Below are 16339 nucleotides of genomic sequence, written 5' to 3'. Positions count from 1 at the left end.
TATTCCTCTGTACATACATTTTGTTTGTCTGTAAATATTTTTTATTCTGCTTTATTTATGTATGTGCCTTGCCGAGAGTCTGCAAAATTTCGTTATGCCTGCATAATGACAATAAAGAAACTTGACTTGGCTTGACTAGAAGCTGAGTTGTGTGACTAACTAAGTACCTACTGAAGTGGAGTGAGGCAGAGACCATACAGCTGTGTGTCAGTGGCTGAAGAGGAAGCAATATGTGTCATAATTAAATTGAATTATAAAAATAGGACATTGGATAATAGGTGTGACTCTAATAATTGCTTCGTTTCATTAAGGTGATCCAGAACCAGCTAGGCCCTGTTATCGTGCATGCTGGTTCACTTTAGTGGCTTAGGGATGCTTAAACTGAGTGGCTTTATCAATAATCATTAGTTACTCCTGTGCTGCTCTTTGAGGTGCAAGTCCTCCTCCCCATGTAGCTCCTCAAGCAGCCTCATCACTGCTGACTCAGACCAGGAAAAAGCAACACAAGTAACCAAAGAAATGACTGATTCTCTGCTCTAATCTGTGTTCCTTTTGTACTAACATTAGACGCCTACTGTCTAAATAAATCCTCTGTGGGGGGGAAAACGGGGTTTGTGTGAAATTTGAATCGAGGGCAACGAGGGAAATATTGTTCGGCAAAAATAGGAAATATATCATTATTCAATATGTGCTTATTGGATATGTGCTGGAATGTGAGGAGATGAAAAACTGAAAAAGAGCCAGCAAAAGAGGGATCCAGCTAAACAAATTACCGCATTATTTATCAAATCAGTTACACAAAAACACTTGTGGGGGTGCACACATGTCCGGATCCATCTCTTCTTTCTCTCTCTCAATAAATGCATTTAACAAGCAACAACCACACTGGCCCACACTGGTCGACTTCCGCCTGTCCTCCCTGAGTCTTTATCTCCACTGCACACATGAGTGTGTGTGTGTGTGTGTGTATGTGTGTGTGTGTGTAGACAGCAAGTCAAAGCGTATGCAGTGTAGTTTCAACATATGGAGTCTGTCATGACAAACTGCCCCCTCCTACAACAAAGACAAAAATCAGATTGTTCAGAGTTTCACACTGAACATAACATGAATCATTACATTTAGGTAACTCAAATGCTTTATTGGATCTTCATTAAGCTTGGCACAGTATTCAAATACCAGAGAAAATGAAGAAAACGTGTGTATTCACCCACAGCACTTAGGAATAAGATATGTTTGATGAAGAGAAAATGAAATGTTTGATTCAGAGGCATGTGTAGAAAAAGAATTAGAGGAAGAACCAAACAAAAAGAACAAAATCTATAACTAACACTGATTGGCCTTCTGTACTTCTGCTTTACTGTCCACATTGGTGGGACGTTTCAAGCGAAGCAAAGCAGGCAAAAGCACATTGATTAATCACCCAAAATAGAAACTATTATGAAAAAAAAGGAAGAGGGCAAGTGAAGCAACTCTTGAACTGAGCAGTGACCGTAAACATTTTTTAAAAACAAATGGTGTTGCCACACTTGAGCAGCACTTTGCTTTACTGTCTCCGATTCTCTGCATGAGTCATCATCTGTCACTGCAGGTTGTTTAGCTGAAATCAAATGATGAGTTCCTGACATTGGAATAAAAGCAACATGCTGCTCAAAGCGTCACCTGAGATGTCTGGATGGGCAAATCTATGAGGGTTAGCGGCCTGAGGACAGGATGTGGAGAGGATACGTCGTTGATTCAGATGAATTAGACTGTGGGTGATAGTGCACGGCTGTGGTAGTAGTCAAAATATAGGTGCGAGTATAGAAAGACTAGACTCCCCCTCCGCCAAAAGTTGTTGTTACAAATGTTACAAACCCTGTGTTTAGTGCTGCATTCACTCACACACATTGATTGAAAAAATTTCCATCAGCGATTTAGTTTCTCAGAAACTGAAAAAAAAAATAGCTGCAGACAAACCAAAAGTGTTCAACAGAGCATGAGACACACAGGATGAGAAATTGCAGAGAGAGAAAAGGAAGTGTCAGCTGAGGGACGATAACTATATTCAGTAGTCGTAGGGAGTGTCCCGCTCACACACACACACTCACACACTCACATGCACACTACTTATTCTCTCTCTCTCTTAGCCTCTTACACATGTCATCTTCATTTCCTCCTTGCATGAGCTTGCTTGAAAAGCAATATTAGTGACAGCTAGCAGCAGGCGAGCAAACGCAAGAGGTGACAGAGGACAGAAATCTGTACTCGGTTCAGACCGGAGATTTTCATCGTTCCTCTTCTTCTTTCTCAGGTGAGACATCTTGAGGAGCTGTAACACACAGTGAGGTCTCAGAGAATGCCTTTAATGTTGTTTTAGTTTTTAGAGTATTGCTTGAAGAGCTGTTTTGCCGTTTAGTGTCCCAAAGGAGCTCCAGAGGAGTGTGTAGAAATTGCCCTGTGCTGCTGGATGGTTGACTGAGCTGTTGCTGAACATCGGGTGCACATTTAAATCCAAGGTAATTTCTCTTTCCAAACTTCCTTGAACAAAATGCAAGAGAGTGACATTTATCATGTGGTCCACTGGACCTGTCAATACTGTCTTTTCCTTGTGTGCTTGCGGTACACGGGGTATGTAGAAATCACTTTGTTTCTCAGAAGTTGGTTGCATCGCATGCACTTTCTGTCAGGAGGGAAGACAGAACTCCTGAGGCCGTGTCTACGTCTCTCATGTCTACGTCTGCTTCTATCTTCCTGTGTTTTATTTCTTTTCGTTTTCTCTTGTCTTCTCTGCCTTCCTGTCCTTCGTCTCTTGTCTCTCTGCTTTTCTGTTCCCTCTGTCTTTGCTTTACCTAACCCCTACCCTGTCTCTTTCAGTCTCCCCTCGTTGTCACTTCAGGCCCTTCGACCTTTAGCCCTAACGCCCCAGGTGGAGTGTGATCTGGTGGGATGGCAGAGAGCGGCGTGGGTGCATGCCCACAGGTGTTTGTGGTGGACAGCCAAGCAAATTACGTGCCTGTGCCCAGTGAAAGGAAATCAAGGTGGACGAGAGCAGGCCAAAAGTTTTTTCTCCTGCTGGTGGGACTCACCTTGTTCGGACTTCTCGTCCAGGGATGTTTGATCTACAATCTGTACAAAAAACTGGAGGTGAGCCTGTATGTGATCAGTCTCGGTTTCAGCGAGAGGCCTCAGTGCTTGGAGCACGTGGAAATTCCTTTTCTTGAGAATTTCCCTATTTTGCTGTACGTCACAATGAGACACGAAAAACCAGTGGACAGCTAAACATAGGTTGTTTGTACGTGGGTCTGCAATTGCCATTGAAGTTACAGGTCCGTAATGACAAATGCGCCAAATTGGCTCATTTTCTAGTTCTACTTCCCTTTCTTTTCATTCTCAAGTGCATAGCACAACAGAACTTCACTTTTCTAAAACAGTTTCATAATGATGTTACACACCCGCCTCTGTTATGTTGTCTACTCCGCATGTTATGTAATAATTACCAGTTATTCACTGGCTTTGTTACAACATTGTATAAGCAAATGAAATAACACAAACACAGAAAACATTGATCAAGTGAAACTGATTAATGATTTCGATTAAAAAGCAAAAATGTACTTTAACTTTTTGACTTTTTAAAATTCAGGGCCTTGTTTATTTTCTCATCTTTTGTGTAATCACAATCTGCATTCCTTTGTGTGTATGAGTTTATTACTTAAAAATTGCAATTTGCTGGATGTGTACTGGATGAGTGGATGTTTTCAATTTCCACTCGTCTACATGTGCATTTCTACTGGTTTCCACTTTTTGTTCTTGCACACACTTCAACTTCTGACATTTGCAAACCCACTCAGATTTCCCTCCTCACCTATGTGCTCATTCTTTATTCCTTTTTTCATCCTATCCCTGCAGGCGTTGGCCCTCTATGAGTCTCCACCTAATTTCCAGAACCTGTCCAGTCCCAAAGCATCTGCCCAGCAGGTAAATGTGTGTGTGTGTGTGTGTGTGTGTGTGTGTGTGTGTGTGTGTGTACGGTACGCATGTCACTGCTTACAATGTTGCGCTGACTGACGTGTTTGAATTTTGAGATTTATCTCTTTTTCCTGTTTCAGGGGGGCAACATAATGACCCAAGTGGGACATAGAGGTATTGAGTTACTCTCTGTTATCAGAACTTATTATGCTGCATGTTGTAGCCACATAGCTCTCTGGGGGAAAAATGCAGAATGTGTAAATGAATCTTGCATCTTTACCAACTGTCAACAAAGTTGATTTAACTACATAAGATCAAATATGTAACTAAGATTACAGTACCAAAATGTCACCTCTCATGTGAATGCAAATGTGAGTTTTTATACATTGACGGGTTGGTTTCTCTTATTGACTGAGTGATCTGACCCAACTTTCATGAACAGGATCCAATGAGATTCCAGTGCAACCACTTCCGAAGCAGGTCCAACAGAGGCCCTTCGCTCAACTGCTAGGTTAGAGCCCATTCAACACTCAAAATAAAACATTATACATGACCCTCAGGATGAATCTGAACTGATCTTCACTTTCTTTACTCTCAACAACTCCTTTCTCTCTTCTCTCTTGTCTCTTTCTCAGGCTCCAGCCATCCTGCAGGGGAAAACAACGTGGTGCAGTGGGTACATAAAGGAGGCGAAACCGTCATACAAAACATGGACTACAACAACGGCCGGTTGTTGGTTGAGAAGGAAGGTTACTACTACCTCTACTCCAAAGTGACTGTTAATGCTGCAATGGAGTGTGTCCTTATCCAGCACAAGGTCATGAAAGACACCAAAGCCTATGATGAACCCATACAGCTTATGAGATCAAAGAGGTTAGTCAGTGTACCGCACCCTAATGCACTTCCCTCTTCTTCCGTTGCACATGTGCTTACATGTGGGCGACCTGTTTGTAGCTTCGCTTCAGTGTATTTAAAGACAAGTTGAAATCAGTGTCTTCATTATGTTGTGCTCTATTTGCTTCACTTTGTGGTGCGTTTCCTCTAGTTTCCAATGCAAGCCATGGAAACCTTCAAGTACAAAGGCTTCCGGTGTCGAGGATATATGGAACAGTTTCCTGGGTGGGATCTTCCACCTGCTGAGCGGAGATGAAATTTTTGTCACATTGGAGGATATACAGACGATGCGTACAGGAACTGCTGACAACTTCATGGGAGCCTTCATGATATTTCCTTAGTATAGAAATACCTCTGCCCCTCATTGTGATTAGATTCTATGTCTCTGTGTGTTCATTTACACCATATTTTGTGGTGAATTATATATACTATATAATATATACAAAATATACAATCTAAATTATACTGTACTCAATAAATGTGTTTGAATCACTTATGACAAGGCAACAAATGGTTGAGATCATAAAGTGTCACAAGTATCTGATATTCAGATTACATAATCCTACTTGATCAATCGTTTCATGTGATGTTGTGTGAATAAAATATTGTTTCTTATCCAACAAAAATGTGAGGTGGCATCAGTTCCTGATAAGATCATATCTCAGATAACAAGATCAATAAGTTTCTTTTAAACAGCGGTGCAGTCTGTTCACATAATAAACCGTGCAAACGCAAGTGGTGTAAACCTGTCTGGAACCAGCTTGAATGCCTTAAGCACACTGAGATAAACCACAGAACACAGATGCAAATCTATAAATTCGCAACACACACACACAAACACCTGCAAGGCAGCGTATGTGTGTTTGTGTGTGCTGATTGTTTCGGAAGAGCAGGATGTGGTTGAGTAAGGATGCACTGAGGAGAGGATGAAGGGGAAGAGTACTGCTGACTCAGCTCTTCTCACATTGTACAGGGGAAAGTTTCACAGACATTACAGCAGTGTCAGATGGAAATAAAAAGACATATTTAAGTACCGAGATGTCAAGTAAAGGAGATTTTGGCAACCACAGAGGGAATTTGGACACCATGTAGACAGACAGGTAACCAAATCACCACTAAGACAGAAAGTGACAGGAAAGGCTGACCTCAGACATATTTGGGTTATTTCCTGCTCTCAGACTTAGATAAACATCTGTACGTCTGAATGAGACAAACACACAACTAGATAGTACTCTTGCAGCTTGAGCATGGCAGCTTAACACATAAAAACGCCTAATATTGTGCTTTACTTGGGTGGAAGACAGTTTTCAGGTACTCATGCTTCATTTGGTTGTTTCCATCTTGTCACTTGTGACACTTAAAGGTTCCCTGGACCTCAGACCTCTAGTCTGTTTTGAGGTGTTTTGTGTGAGTGGGCCCTGTTTTTGTTTGTCACACATGTACACAATGACACACATGTCGTACATGCGGGTGATAAAATTCAAAGTCCTACCAAGCACATGGGTCACCTGCATGCGTGTGCTTGTGCATCCTTGTACAAGACAGGTACCAACTTAAAAAAAAGAAAAAAATCCAGCTCGATCACACTAACGGGGGTCAAAAACTGCACTTCTTTTGATCACCAGGAAGCAGCTGCAAAAAGCTGTGAACACAACACAGACATTTCATCGCCTTTTAAGTTAAGAACAAGGCAAGGCAAGGCAAAAATTTATTTATATACGTAGCACCCTTCAGACACAAGGCAAGTGAAAGTGCTTTACAGGGACATCAAACATAATAAACAAGAACAGTTACAGTTAAAGCTTAAGAGAAGATGCATTACAAGACAATAAAAGCATGTGTATGAATAGTTACAAATTAAAAGTTAAAGTTATGTAGCTCTATTATTGGAAAGCCACAGCAAACAGTGATGTTTTAAGGCCTGATTTAAATGCACTGACAGTGTTAGCAGACCTTAGGTGTTCAAGAGGTTTGTTCCATAGGTGGCGAGCATAGAAACTAAAAGCTGCTTCACCTTGCTCGGTTCTGATTCTGGGAACGCTGAGTAGACCTGCAGCAGTTGCTCATTTTCCAATCAAGGAGTTATAGAGCAACAAAATATATTTGCAGTCGTGATGCTATCCACCTGATGAGTGAAAGTCCAATATTCACTCTCTTTTAGCTCCTTTTTGGTCTCCACCAGCTCCTGAGGGAAATATCTGATTCTTAAGCTGCTAAATGCTCCACTGTGTTCACCAGATAGTTGCTAACTGTGCATGTCTGCTGTTTGGTGCTGAGCAGGTACTGAACGGTGGGTTTTCAACACTTTTTTGCTGAAAACAGATGCAGACTGTGGCTGAAAATGACGCAATCAGAGCAGTGAATCAAACAACAAAATTGTAACATTTTGGGCCGCACAGCCAAACAATGAGCTGAAACCCACTATATAGCTCCGTAAAGCAAAAGGGAGCTGCAGATTCAGGTGATAATTCTCTTTAGGTTCATCAGTACAAGCAATCCAATTCATATAATCACTTGATGACTTCAAGTGAAGGATCTAAACACATATTAGACCGTTTCTCATTTGGGGAATAGTTTGGAAGAGAGTGTGGCCATAAAAAACATAAATTGAGAGGAAAGAGCAGAAGCACACAACATACACACACACATACACACACACACATACACACATACATACATACATACATGCATACATACATACATACATAGGCACCAGAAAAAAAGATACACACAATGGCTGGTGAATATTAACGCACTGATTTGGGAGAGCAGACCCAGTTTTGTCACAAGCATAAATTGCGACGCCTCCCTTCAAAGTAATGATCTAATTAAACCAAATTACATTCAGCATTTCCTTTCAGACTCAGATATGTGAGCACGGCTTCAGCTGCGTGTGCGCGCTGACAAGCGAAAGCCGAAAGTAATTTCTCACAATAACAGCTAATATTTGTTTTTAGCTTCACATCCGCAGCTTGGGTTGACACAACAACTGAGGTGTAATTGTGTTTGTTTGCTGGCCCATGTAGAGTGTTTTTTTTTCTAAACCACACTGTATGGTAAATAAAACAGGAAGTGACGTACATCCAGTTCCCGGTATGGGCTGCGGAAGGGAACTTTCCTTTACCTATAAACTTTTCACATATTCCATTTGAAACTTTGCTGCAGTCACTTTCACACTCGTCACTTTCTACTTTACACACCAGAATGATCTCAGTGTTCACCATATCCATGTTTAATATGGATTATGAGCAAATACATTCAACAATGTGTAGTTTGTCCATAGGACTTACATTTTTTCAAAAACAAAACACTTTAACTAATCATGAATCCACATATTAAAAATGTTTTAGTAATTCTGGTCATGCTTTGATTACAGAGGGAGAATTTTTATGGGAGCTTGTTTCTGTAAAAGTTATTTTAAGTACAGGGTGTTCCTCATTACTCTTAGTCTTCATTTGCCTGAAGAGATTAAATAAATCCACTTAACTACAGTAAATCTAAATGAGGTCCCTGCGGAGCTTGTTGAGGATTTGGAGCAGAATTATAATCACATGTTTTTATAAAGCTCAACTTTATGCCCCCAGCCATTTATAAAATGAAAACAGAGCTATAGAGTCACATTTCACCCAATGTAGGCTGATTAAACTTGCAGTATATTGCACGTCAACACTAATGTAGTGATATCTACATAAAAATAAAAGTCTATAAAAAATAGCAACACATTATAAATATAGATATATAAATAGTTTCATATCACCAAATAAATATATCAGATATAGAGCAACATATATACATATTTATACAGAATGAGGTGAGTGTCTAGTCTTTTCCATATGCTGTTTGCATTATCACAAATGCAACTTCTCCTCAAATTCCACCTTAAAGGCTTCGTCTTACACCTTCAGTTTGCAGGACACCTTGTCATAGCTTTGAAAATGGTACCTGTCCATTTTCACCTACTTGAAACAAACACAAACTGATGTTGTTCTTAAGCGACCACCCACGGGTGACGGGCAGATCTGCAACTTGGTGGCGGTGGTAGCACTGCAGGGTCCATATTATCCCACGAGGAACATCCCGAGTCCGGAGCCGCTCAGCTCCAGTTTCCAGTTCTCCAGTCCCGTCTTTGGTACAGTCATCTGAGTGAGCAGTCCCTGCCCGTCTATCTGGCTCACTGTCCAGCACTTCCTGCTCTCAGGCATTGAATTTGCCACAGCCGGAAGCTTCACTTCGCAAGTGAGCTTGTCGCCCACTTGCACGCTGAGGAGGCCCGCGCTGCATTCAAAGGTGCAGGTGAGGTTGAGTTCAACGTATATGAAGTAAGTCCCCACCGTTTTGGGCTTCAGCAAATTCTGGTCTGCGTTAAACAAGAAGTTGCTTCCAACAGAATTCCCAGCACCATGGGTGACTGGAGCCCAGTGCATGGTGTAGTTCTTCAACTCGCCTATAGGAGGAGAAAAAGACATTAAAACTCAAATGCAACAACAGTTCCACTCCTCTGTGGTGTCTTTGACCTGAAGTGATTTGGTTCAAATAAAAATCTGCACGAAGCTTTTCTGACGTCATTTAAGCGATGCAAATGAAGGATATTTATATCTTTATACGTTTAGGAAATTAAAGTAGACTTACTTGAGGTGGCTTCCAGATAGGCAAAGTTCCCCATCTGTTGACAAAACAGAATAGATGAAGTGGGTTAAAATGTGCAGAGGACATGGGGTCAACTTGAAAAGATAAAAGTGATTTTTTTTTTCCTAAATAACAAAAAAAAAAGTCATCAGTTTACCTTGTACACGGGGGGAGCTGAGTCTCCTGTGTTCTCTGATGTCTGAGGCGCAAAGGACGGAGGAGAGTGCTCCAGTTTGGACCACAGCTGCATCACAGCTATGAACCCGCTGGCTGCCACAGCCGTGACAGACACAAACAGAAAAGCGATGGACATGACGAGAAAAACGTCCAGGCAGCTCCCACGCCGGCGGCCGCTTTTCTGGAGAGACTCAACGTCCATGTCTTTGTTTTGGTGTCCCATCAATCGGCTGTAGGATGCCCGAGCTTCGGAGAGGGTGTCCACGCCGTCCAGTTTTTAAGTTCAGCGGATGAAAGGGGCTTGAGGTGCAAATGCAAGCCCTTGGAAGTTGTACAGCTCCAGGTGTTGGGTGCCTCACTTACACAGAGTTAGTCCTCTTGGCGTCTTTAGGTGAATGTCTCGGCTGTCCGCACCATGATGGCTATTTATACCCTACAGTTCTGTGCGCTCAGTTTCAGACTAGGAGGAAAAACGCGGAAGTCATGGATTTCCCTCTCGCCTCCTCACACACGCCCCCCTCCTTCGCCGCGTGTGCAAGAGGTGCGAAAACCAGACGCACAGACTTTCCGCAGCTCTCTCTGCTGTTGCGCAAAGGCGCCCTACAGGGCAGCGTGTGCGGTGGAAAACGAAAGGGAGAGAAAAGACGCTGCTCCAGTCTGACTCTTGAATACATTCCGACACTAAAACTCAAACAGAGGCTTCCCTCTCTACTCTGAACCTCACAGGGCTGGCAGAAAGTGGCACAATGGAGATAATGAAAACATGCTTGTGAATTTGGGCTTGATTGGAAACGTTTTCAGTAGCAAACAGGCGTGTGTGCGCGCGCTCATGTACGCGAAATATGATGACATAGGGTGTGGTATTTGTTAGGCCTGTGTTTCATCATCGAGCTATAAAAAGCTCACAGCGTCACTTGCACAGGTTTATATACCTGGCGCAATTCTGGTACAAACACGTGCTACCTGACTGTCAAATCAGAGTCTGGCTATGTGCAAAGACGGGAATTCCCTAGTGTGTGCGGTTGTGTGTGTGTGTGTGTGTGTGTGTGTGTGTGTCTGTGTGTGGGGGAGTTGGAGAGATGGGTTTGAACATGAGCTGATGAGACTGGTATCCCAAGAAATTAAAAACATATATACTTTCATCGGCATTGCTCGGATCCTTGCCAGACAGACAGATCGACATCTTACTGCACTATAAATATCCGACCAGATACTGGATACACGGAGGGAGTTCCCCACATCATGTGTTTGAGAGAGTGGGGGGGGGGGGGGCAGAAAAGGAAGAATGCTGAGACTGAACGGAGGAGGAAGAGATAGCGAGTTTCCAAACAAATGTCAAGATGCTTTTTCACACTATTTCAATCAGAAGGAATTTCTCCAGTGATTTCCTTGTAGTCTCTGCAGCAAGCAGATTGTGTTTTCATGTTTACAATTTGTATGAATGCTCATCATGAGCACAGGGAGCAGTACTGTCATAGGACAGTGACTGTACAGGTTTCCAGATGTTGAATATGGACAGGTTAATATTAGTATGGACAGAGATAAGAGGGGATGGAAACAGTATGTATTATATCTATTTATTTATTTGACAGGGACATTGCACGTTAATGAGCACCAGTATAAAAACACAAGATGTAAACATTAGCAAGTTATCAAGAATGATAATTTACATCTATAGTCCCCAGGCAGGTGACAAAAACAGATACATTAAGATAAAAATACACAAGTACCAAAAGGACACAGTATACTGCTGGTTTAGTTTGTCCAAATGTGGTGCGCCTATGTGGCACCTCACAGTCACCTCTAGTGATTGCCTTGGTGCCAGTGCCACCATCAGCCCTCTGTTTAATGAAGTCGTTTAAAGCAGGTGGAGCAATAAGGCAAGCGGAGAGGGCCAAATATTGTCACTTTTCATACTCCATTTGCCAAAAAGTAAAGAAAAGTGTGTGCATGTCATTTCAAATGCTGCTTTTTACATTGTAAACAGCTGTGAAACCCATGCTTTTTACATTGCTCCAGTGATTAACACTAAAACGCTGCTTTATAAGCAGTAAAAACTCAGCGAAAACACCACTGACTGTTTAAGACACGCACCCAGTAATGTCTGTAAACAAGAAAACCCCTCTATCCATCACTCTGTAAAGGTTTGTACAGTCTTGAAAGTTGCTTTGGGACATTAAAAAATAATAATAATAATTATATTTTTTTGTTCTGGTGCTGTTTGTTATGGCTTTTTTAGGTCCCTCAGCACCAGTCAAAGGAATACTTAATACTACAGCATATACAGTGCCATTCCAGGCAATAATTGGGCTCCAATCTGAGTAAGGCCCTTTGAACTCGATACTGTCCATGTGCAGTGAGGTCCATAAAGAAATGGTTCTCTCAGTTTGGTGTGGATGAACTAGAATCCCTGTGCCAGCTTCCAAGATATTATGGAAACCTCCACAAAGGAGTGGAGCATGTTTTAGATGCAGATTAATGCCCTCAAGAGACACACCTTGAAATTTCGCAAGAAGGGAAAAGTGGTGAAGAATTATCAATGACAATACCAAGAAAGACAGAAGGAGCAAGTGTAAAAGTAACCCATCCCAGTATAAGTCAATGTCACTGACAAGTGAGTTTAGTGCCTCCTGTGTTTCTGTGGTTCATTTTACACAAAAACATTTTCTGAGATACTTGAGGTAAGTTTAATGCTAGGCCCCTGGGTGCTTAAACGAGAGCTACCCATTAGGCCCCCTCCTAGACCCAAAAGACATGTGATCCAGCTCTGACTGTGAGGTTGATATCTGTGGCTTTAATTCTATTGAAAGGATTGCCAAGAAATGTAGTACGGACATTCACATCCCTCTCAAGTGAAGTAATAGCCTCGGTGATCTCCTTACATTTCAAGTAGCTCCAATGTCAGATTTTAATTTCTCAGATTCTTTGTTTATAATCAGATACCTGTTAAACTGATGTCCCATCAGCTATAGCTATTTGTTTGTTGTGCTAATTAATGCTAACACGCTAACTAAGAACATTATAATGATTTTATCTGCTGACATGCTGTAAGATACAATAAGTCATGAATTGATCCCCATCATTACAGTATTAATGGTGTAATTACTGGTGAGGGCTGCATCAGGTAGGTATCCTGACACCCCCACCCTCCTACAGGGCAGTTTACACAGAGATTTATGGTAATCACAGTCAGATGCTCTATGCTAATCAAAACAGGATCACAACTGCACAGTGTTCAAATTGAGAAATGTTAAGGGAATGTTTGAGGATGTGACTGAAAGGGAAGAGCATGGTTATATTAAGATAGACATAAGACGGGAAGTGACCATTACTGGCCAGGGGTCATACGTAAGTTGAGCCTATCAGTAAACTTTGCTGCAGAGAAAACTCAACATGTCAAAGCTGAAACTAACATCATCCGCATATATACAAAACAGTCTATAGCTTCTCCCTGGAAAATCACAAAAGAGTACAGCATATAGACACTGATTGGAGGTTTCTAACCCTGCATCAGGAGGAAATAGTAATAATAATAATGCATTTTATTTATAATGCACTTTATATCTGACAGTACAGATCTCAAAGTGCTACAATTTTAAAAATAGATAAAACAACATAAAAGCAGGTAAAACAACATTGCAAATACAACAACATAAAAGCAGACAGAAACTAACTAACTAACTAATCATTCTGTCCAATTTGGGTTCCAGTATCTTGCCAAAGGACACTTTGACGTGCACACGAGCTGGGGATTGGCCAACTCTACCTCTGAACCACCCACACAGCTGAAAGTTGGAGGGGGATCGCCCTGCAGCTGAGTGACGAGTCCCTATTCTGTGCACATAAATGACTTCTAAATGTGGATGCAATACTGTGTGTAGACTGTTTAGTGCCCTAGAGTATTTCCCACTCTTTGTCGTTGTTGTGAACCCTATTACATACACAGTATGTTTAGCTTTCAGGAATCAGTGCTGTTGTAGTGCAGTGCTAAAGTGGGAAATGATTGAACAACATGCAGTAATTGCAACATTCATGTCTCTGGTTTAATCAAGCCCCCTCCAAGTAAATCAGATATTCCGTTGTGTTTTAATTTGGCTCTGAATGGCACTGGGAAAATAATGCCCGTCTAAATGATACAAGGTCTTATATATTGTATCATTTTGTCTTTAAATAAAAAAGTTTGTTCTCATGAAAAACACTCAGCTTTTAACACTTTTATTCTCAAGTATATCCATTCTCACCCTTGCACCCTCAAAGTAAATGATACTGTAATTGTATTGTTTTAATCTCCGTAAAAAAAGGAATGACAGTACTGAGGTACAACTATCAACAAAGAATAAATATATACACTATTGCCCATAAAGTTGGAATAACTGTTCAATACCCCCAATTTTGTTAAAGCCTGAATACACAGTTTGCAAAGGTTACTTGTGGTTTAAGATTCACTGTGATGTGTTTGGAAGAGTTTGATCAATAAAGTTGAGAAGATATACACTTTATTCATCAAGAATAAATCACATTGTCACAATCATTTCATGAGAAGAGGTAAAAAACATTTTATTCCAACTTTATGGGCAACAGTGTAGTTGTCCGAAAAGTAAAGACGACAGTGCATCATTTGTACTGGATCATAATGAGAAGGACACGAATGTGCATAAAGTATAAAGAAAAAAAAGATCAAAACATTAAGCAATGGAGCCCACTGATTTTGACATTAAAGTATATGTTTCATGAGTATATTTTTTGTTTCTATTTTTCTTTTTCTGTCTTAGCTTTATTCTCATGGTTGTTTGGCTGAAAGCAAATCACACTGAGAAATGCTGAAAAGTACCATGTCAAGCACATTTTGTCACAGCTTTCTTTTCATTTTAGCTTAATTTCTGTTTCATTCCACTTTTATCTCTGTTCCCCTTCATGTCTTTAGGGAGATTTTTCATCTTCTAAGAGAGGGGTCAGGAAGCCTTCCTATTGCAGGTCTGTAAAACCCACTGAGACATTGTTTGTGATATTGCATTATTATTATTTTCATATTATTATGTCCCTTAATGTTCCCTAATCTAACCTTACGCTGTGCAAATTGCAACAAGAGAGAGAAAAGTGCATCTGTTAAATATCGTGAGGAATAACAGCTGAGAAAGTGCAGTGGGTGTGATGGGAAAAATATGGGGACTGTTCGTGTGGGGGAGTGATAGACTTAGATTGGGAAGTTAGCGTGAAACAGAGAAAATGAGAAATTTACTGTAGCATTACAAGTGTGACATGCAGTTTATAGAAGGTCATGTGCTCCTGCTGCGCAAAAACCCATGTCTTCTGTTCCCTAATGAAACTAACCGCACTTGTGCAAGCATGAGAACGCCATCATCAACCTCACACATAAGCACACACATGAATTCCTCAAAAGTTTCCATATTTGTTTAAGAAAGCTTAGTCTTGCAGCAGAACGTCATAGACACCTTAATATTGTTTGTTATAAACACATTATTATAAGTGTTGGATTGGATAACTCACACATGTATTGGACTGCTGGTAAATCAAGAGCTCTCCGAGGCCCCCGTCGTCCTCCTTTAATGACTGGAAGTGGCATGGACCATTACTCACAGTTACTCATGCGGAGTAAGGGCCCAAGCCAAATGGTTCTAGACATTACTTACTGAAAATTATGAAATACCGGAGACATTGAACAGAAGTTTCGTAATTAGTTTGTCGGCTATCTATGTCGATTGATTTTTAGTATAAGTATTTAGCCACATACACTGACTCAGTCTCATGCAAACACACTCAGTTTTCATACCTATAGTTGGATTTTCTGTGGTCAAGATTACGTACAAGCTTTTTTGACAAGAAAAAACACCAACGTGATGTACTGGGCTTTCTCACAGGGAAGTCACAAAAGTCAAGAAAGTACTCTCCCTCTCTCTCTCTCTCTCTCTCTCTCTCTCGCTCTCTCTCTCTCTCTCTCTCAGGTTCCCTTTCTATTTCACACAATATACAAAAGCGAAATTGCTCATCATCAGCAGAGGACACAAAATAAAGCTCCCTTTCAGTGCTTTTGCTGCCCCCTACAGCAGAGAACCCATTAGCCCAGAATGCTCTGCTGCAGCTGCAGTTCCTCACACAAACCACCGCCAACACAGACTTCCCCAGTCCTGTTACAGAGTTCAATTACAAAGCTTGTCCTCACACTCATCTTGGCTTACCACACTACTTGGCTAAATAAAGAAAGTTGTAGATGTGACATGACATTATCTTTTACTGTGATGAAAGCAGTAAAGATAACACTGTTGTTTGCAGACCTCGCTCTGCTTTGAATGTGCTCCCCACCAACATCAGACACACCAAAAGTCGAATTAAACTAAAACTGACATATTGCTGTTTTGGAACCTTTGATTATTTCTGCTAATGTTTTTTGTAGCCATGTATCTGTGACTATTTTGTTTTTGTGGGTTTATTGGATTTTTTATTGTTTGATCTATCGAGTCATTACAATTACTTTTTGATCTTTACATTTGGCTTGTTTTCAGCCTTTTCTTTAGTCTTTTAAAATATCTTATCTTTATCTTGATCTGGTAGTGCCAGGAACAGTTTAATGATTCACCACAAAAATTCTAAGAAGTGACGACATAATCACAAAGCTATGATATAACAAAAATAGAAAAATCTGTAATGTCTCAATGAAATCTGTTTTCCCCAGACTACA

At 40.9% G+C, this 16339-nt stretch overlaps 2 protein-coding genes across 2 annotated transcripts; one reads left to right on the top strand and one right to left on the bottom strand.

Annotated features, from left to right (window-relative positions):
* The first annotated feature begins 2121 nt into the window (after positions 1–2121).
* On the top strand, positions 2122–5447 carry LOC139199006 (tumor necrosis factor ligand superfamily member 14-like). Its single transcript, XM_070828009.1, has 8 exons — positions 2122–2290; positions 2396–2495; positions 2854–3123; positions 3886–3954; positions 4086–4119; positions 4388–4456; positions 4581–4818; positions 4991–5447. The coding sequence occupies exons 3-8, from the start codon at positions 2926–2928 to the stop codon at positions 5178–5180; spliced, it is 798 nt and encodes a 265-aa protein (XP_070684110.1). The 5' UTR covers positions 2122–2290; positions 2396–2495; positions 2854–2925; the 3' UTR covers positions 5181–5447.
* A 2173-nt stretch (positions 5448–7620) lies between these two features.
* LOC139199272 (uncharacterized) lies at positions 7621–9836 on the bottom strand. The gene is made up of 3 exons (XM_070828320.1): positions 9623–9836; positions 9469–9502; positions 7621–9283 (listed from the first exon to the last, which is right to left on the bottom strand). The coding sequence occupies exons 1-3, from the start codon at positions 9776–9778 to the stop codon at positions 8898–8900; spliced, it is 576 nt and encodes a 191-aa protein (XP_070684421.1). The 5' UTR covers positions 9779–9836; the 3' UTR covers positions 7621–8897.
* Positions 9837–16339: the final 6503 nt, after the last annotated feature.

This window comes from Pempheris klunzingeri, chromosome 3 (assembly GCF_042242105.1).
Source record: "Pempheris klunzingeri isolate RE-2024b chromosome 3, fPemKlu1.hap1, whole genome shotgun sequence".
NCBI lineage: Eukaryota > Metazoa > Chordata > Actinopteri > Acropomatiformes > Pempheridae > Pempheris > Pempheris klunzingeri.
The sequence above is the reverse complement of the archived record's forward strand: the minus strand, read 5'-3'. Positions and strand labels throughout refer to the sequence as shown.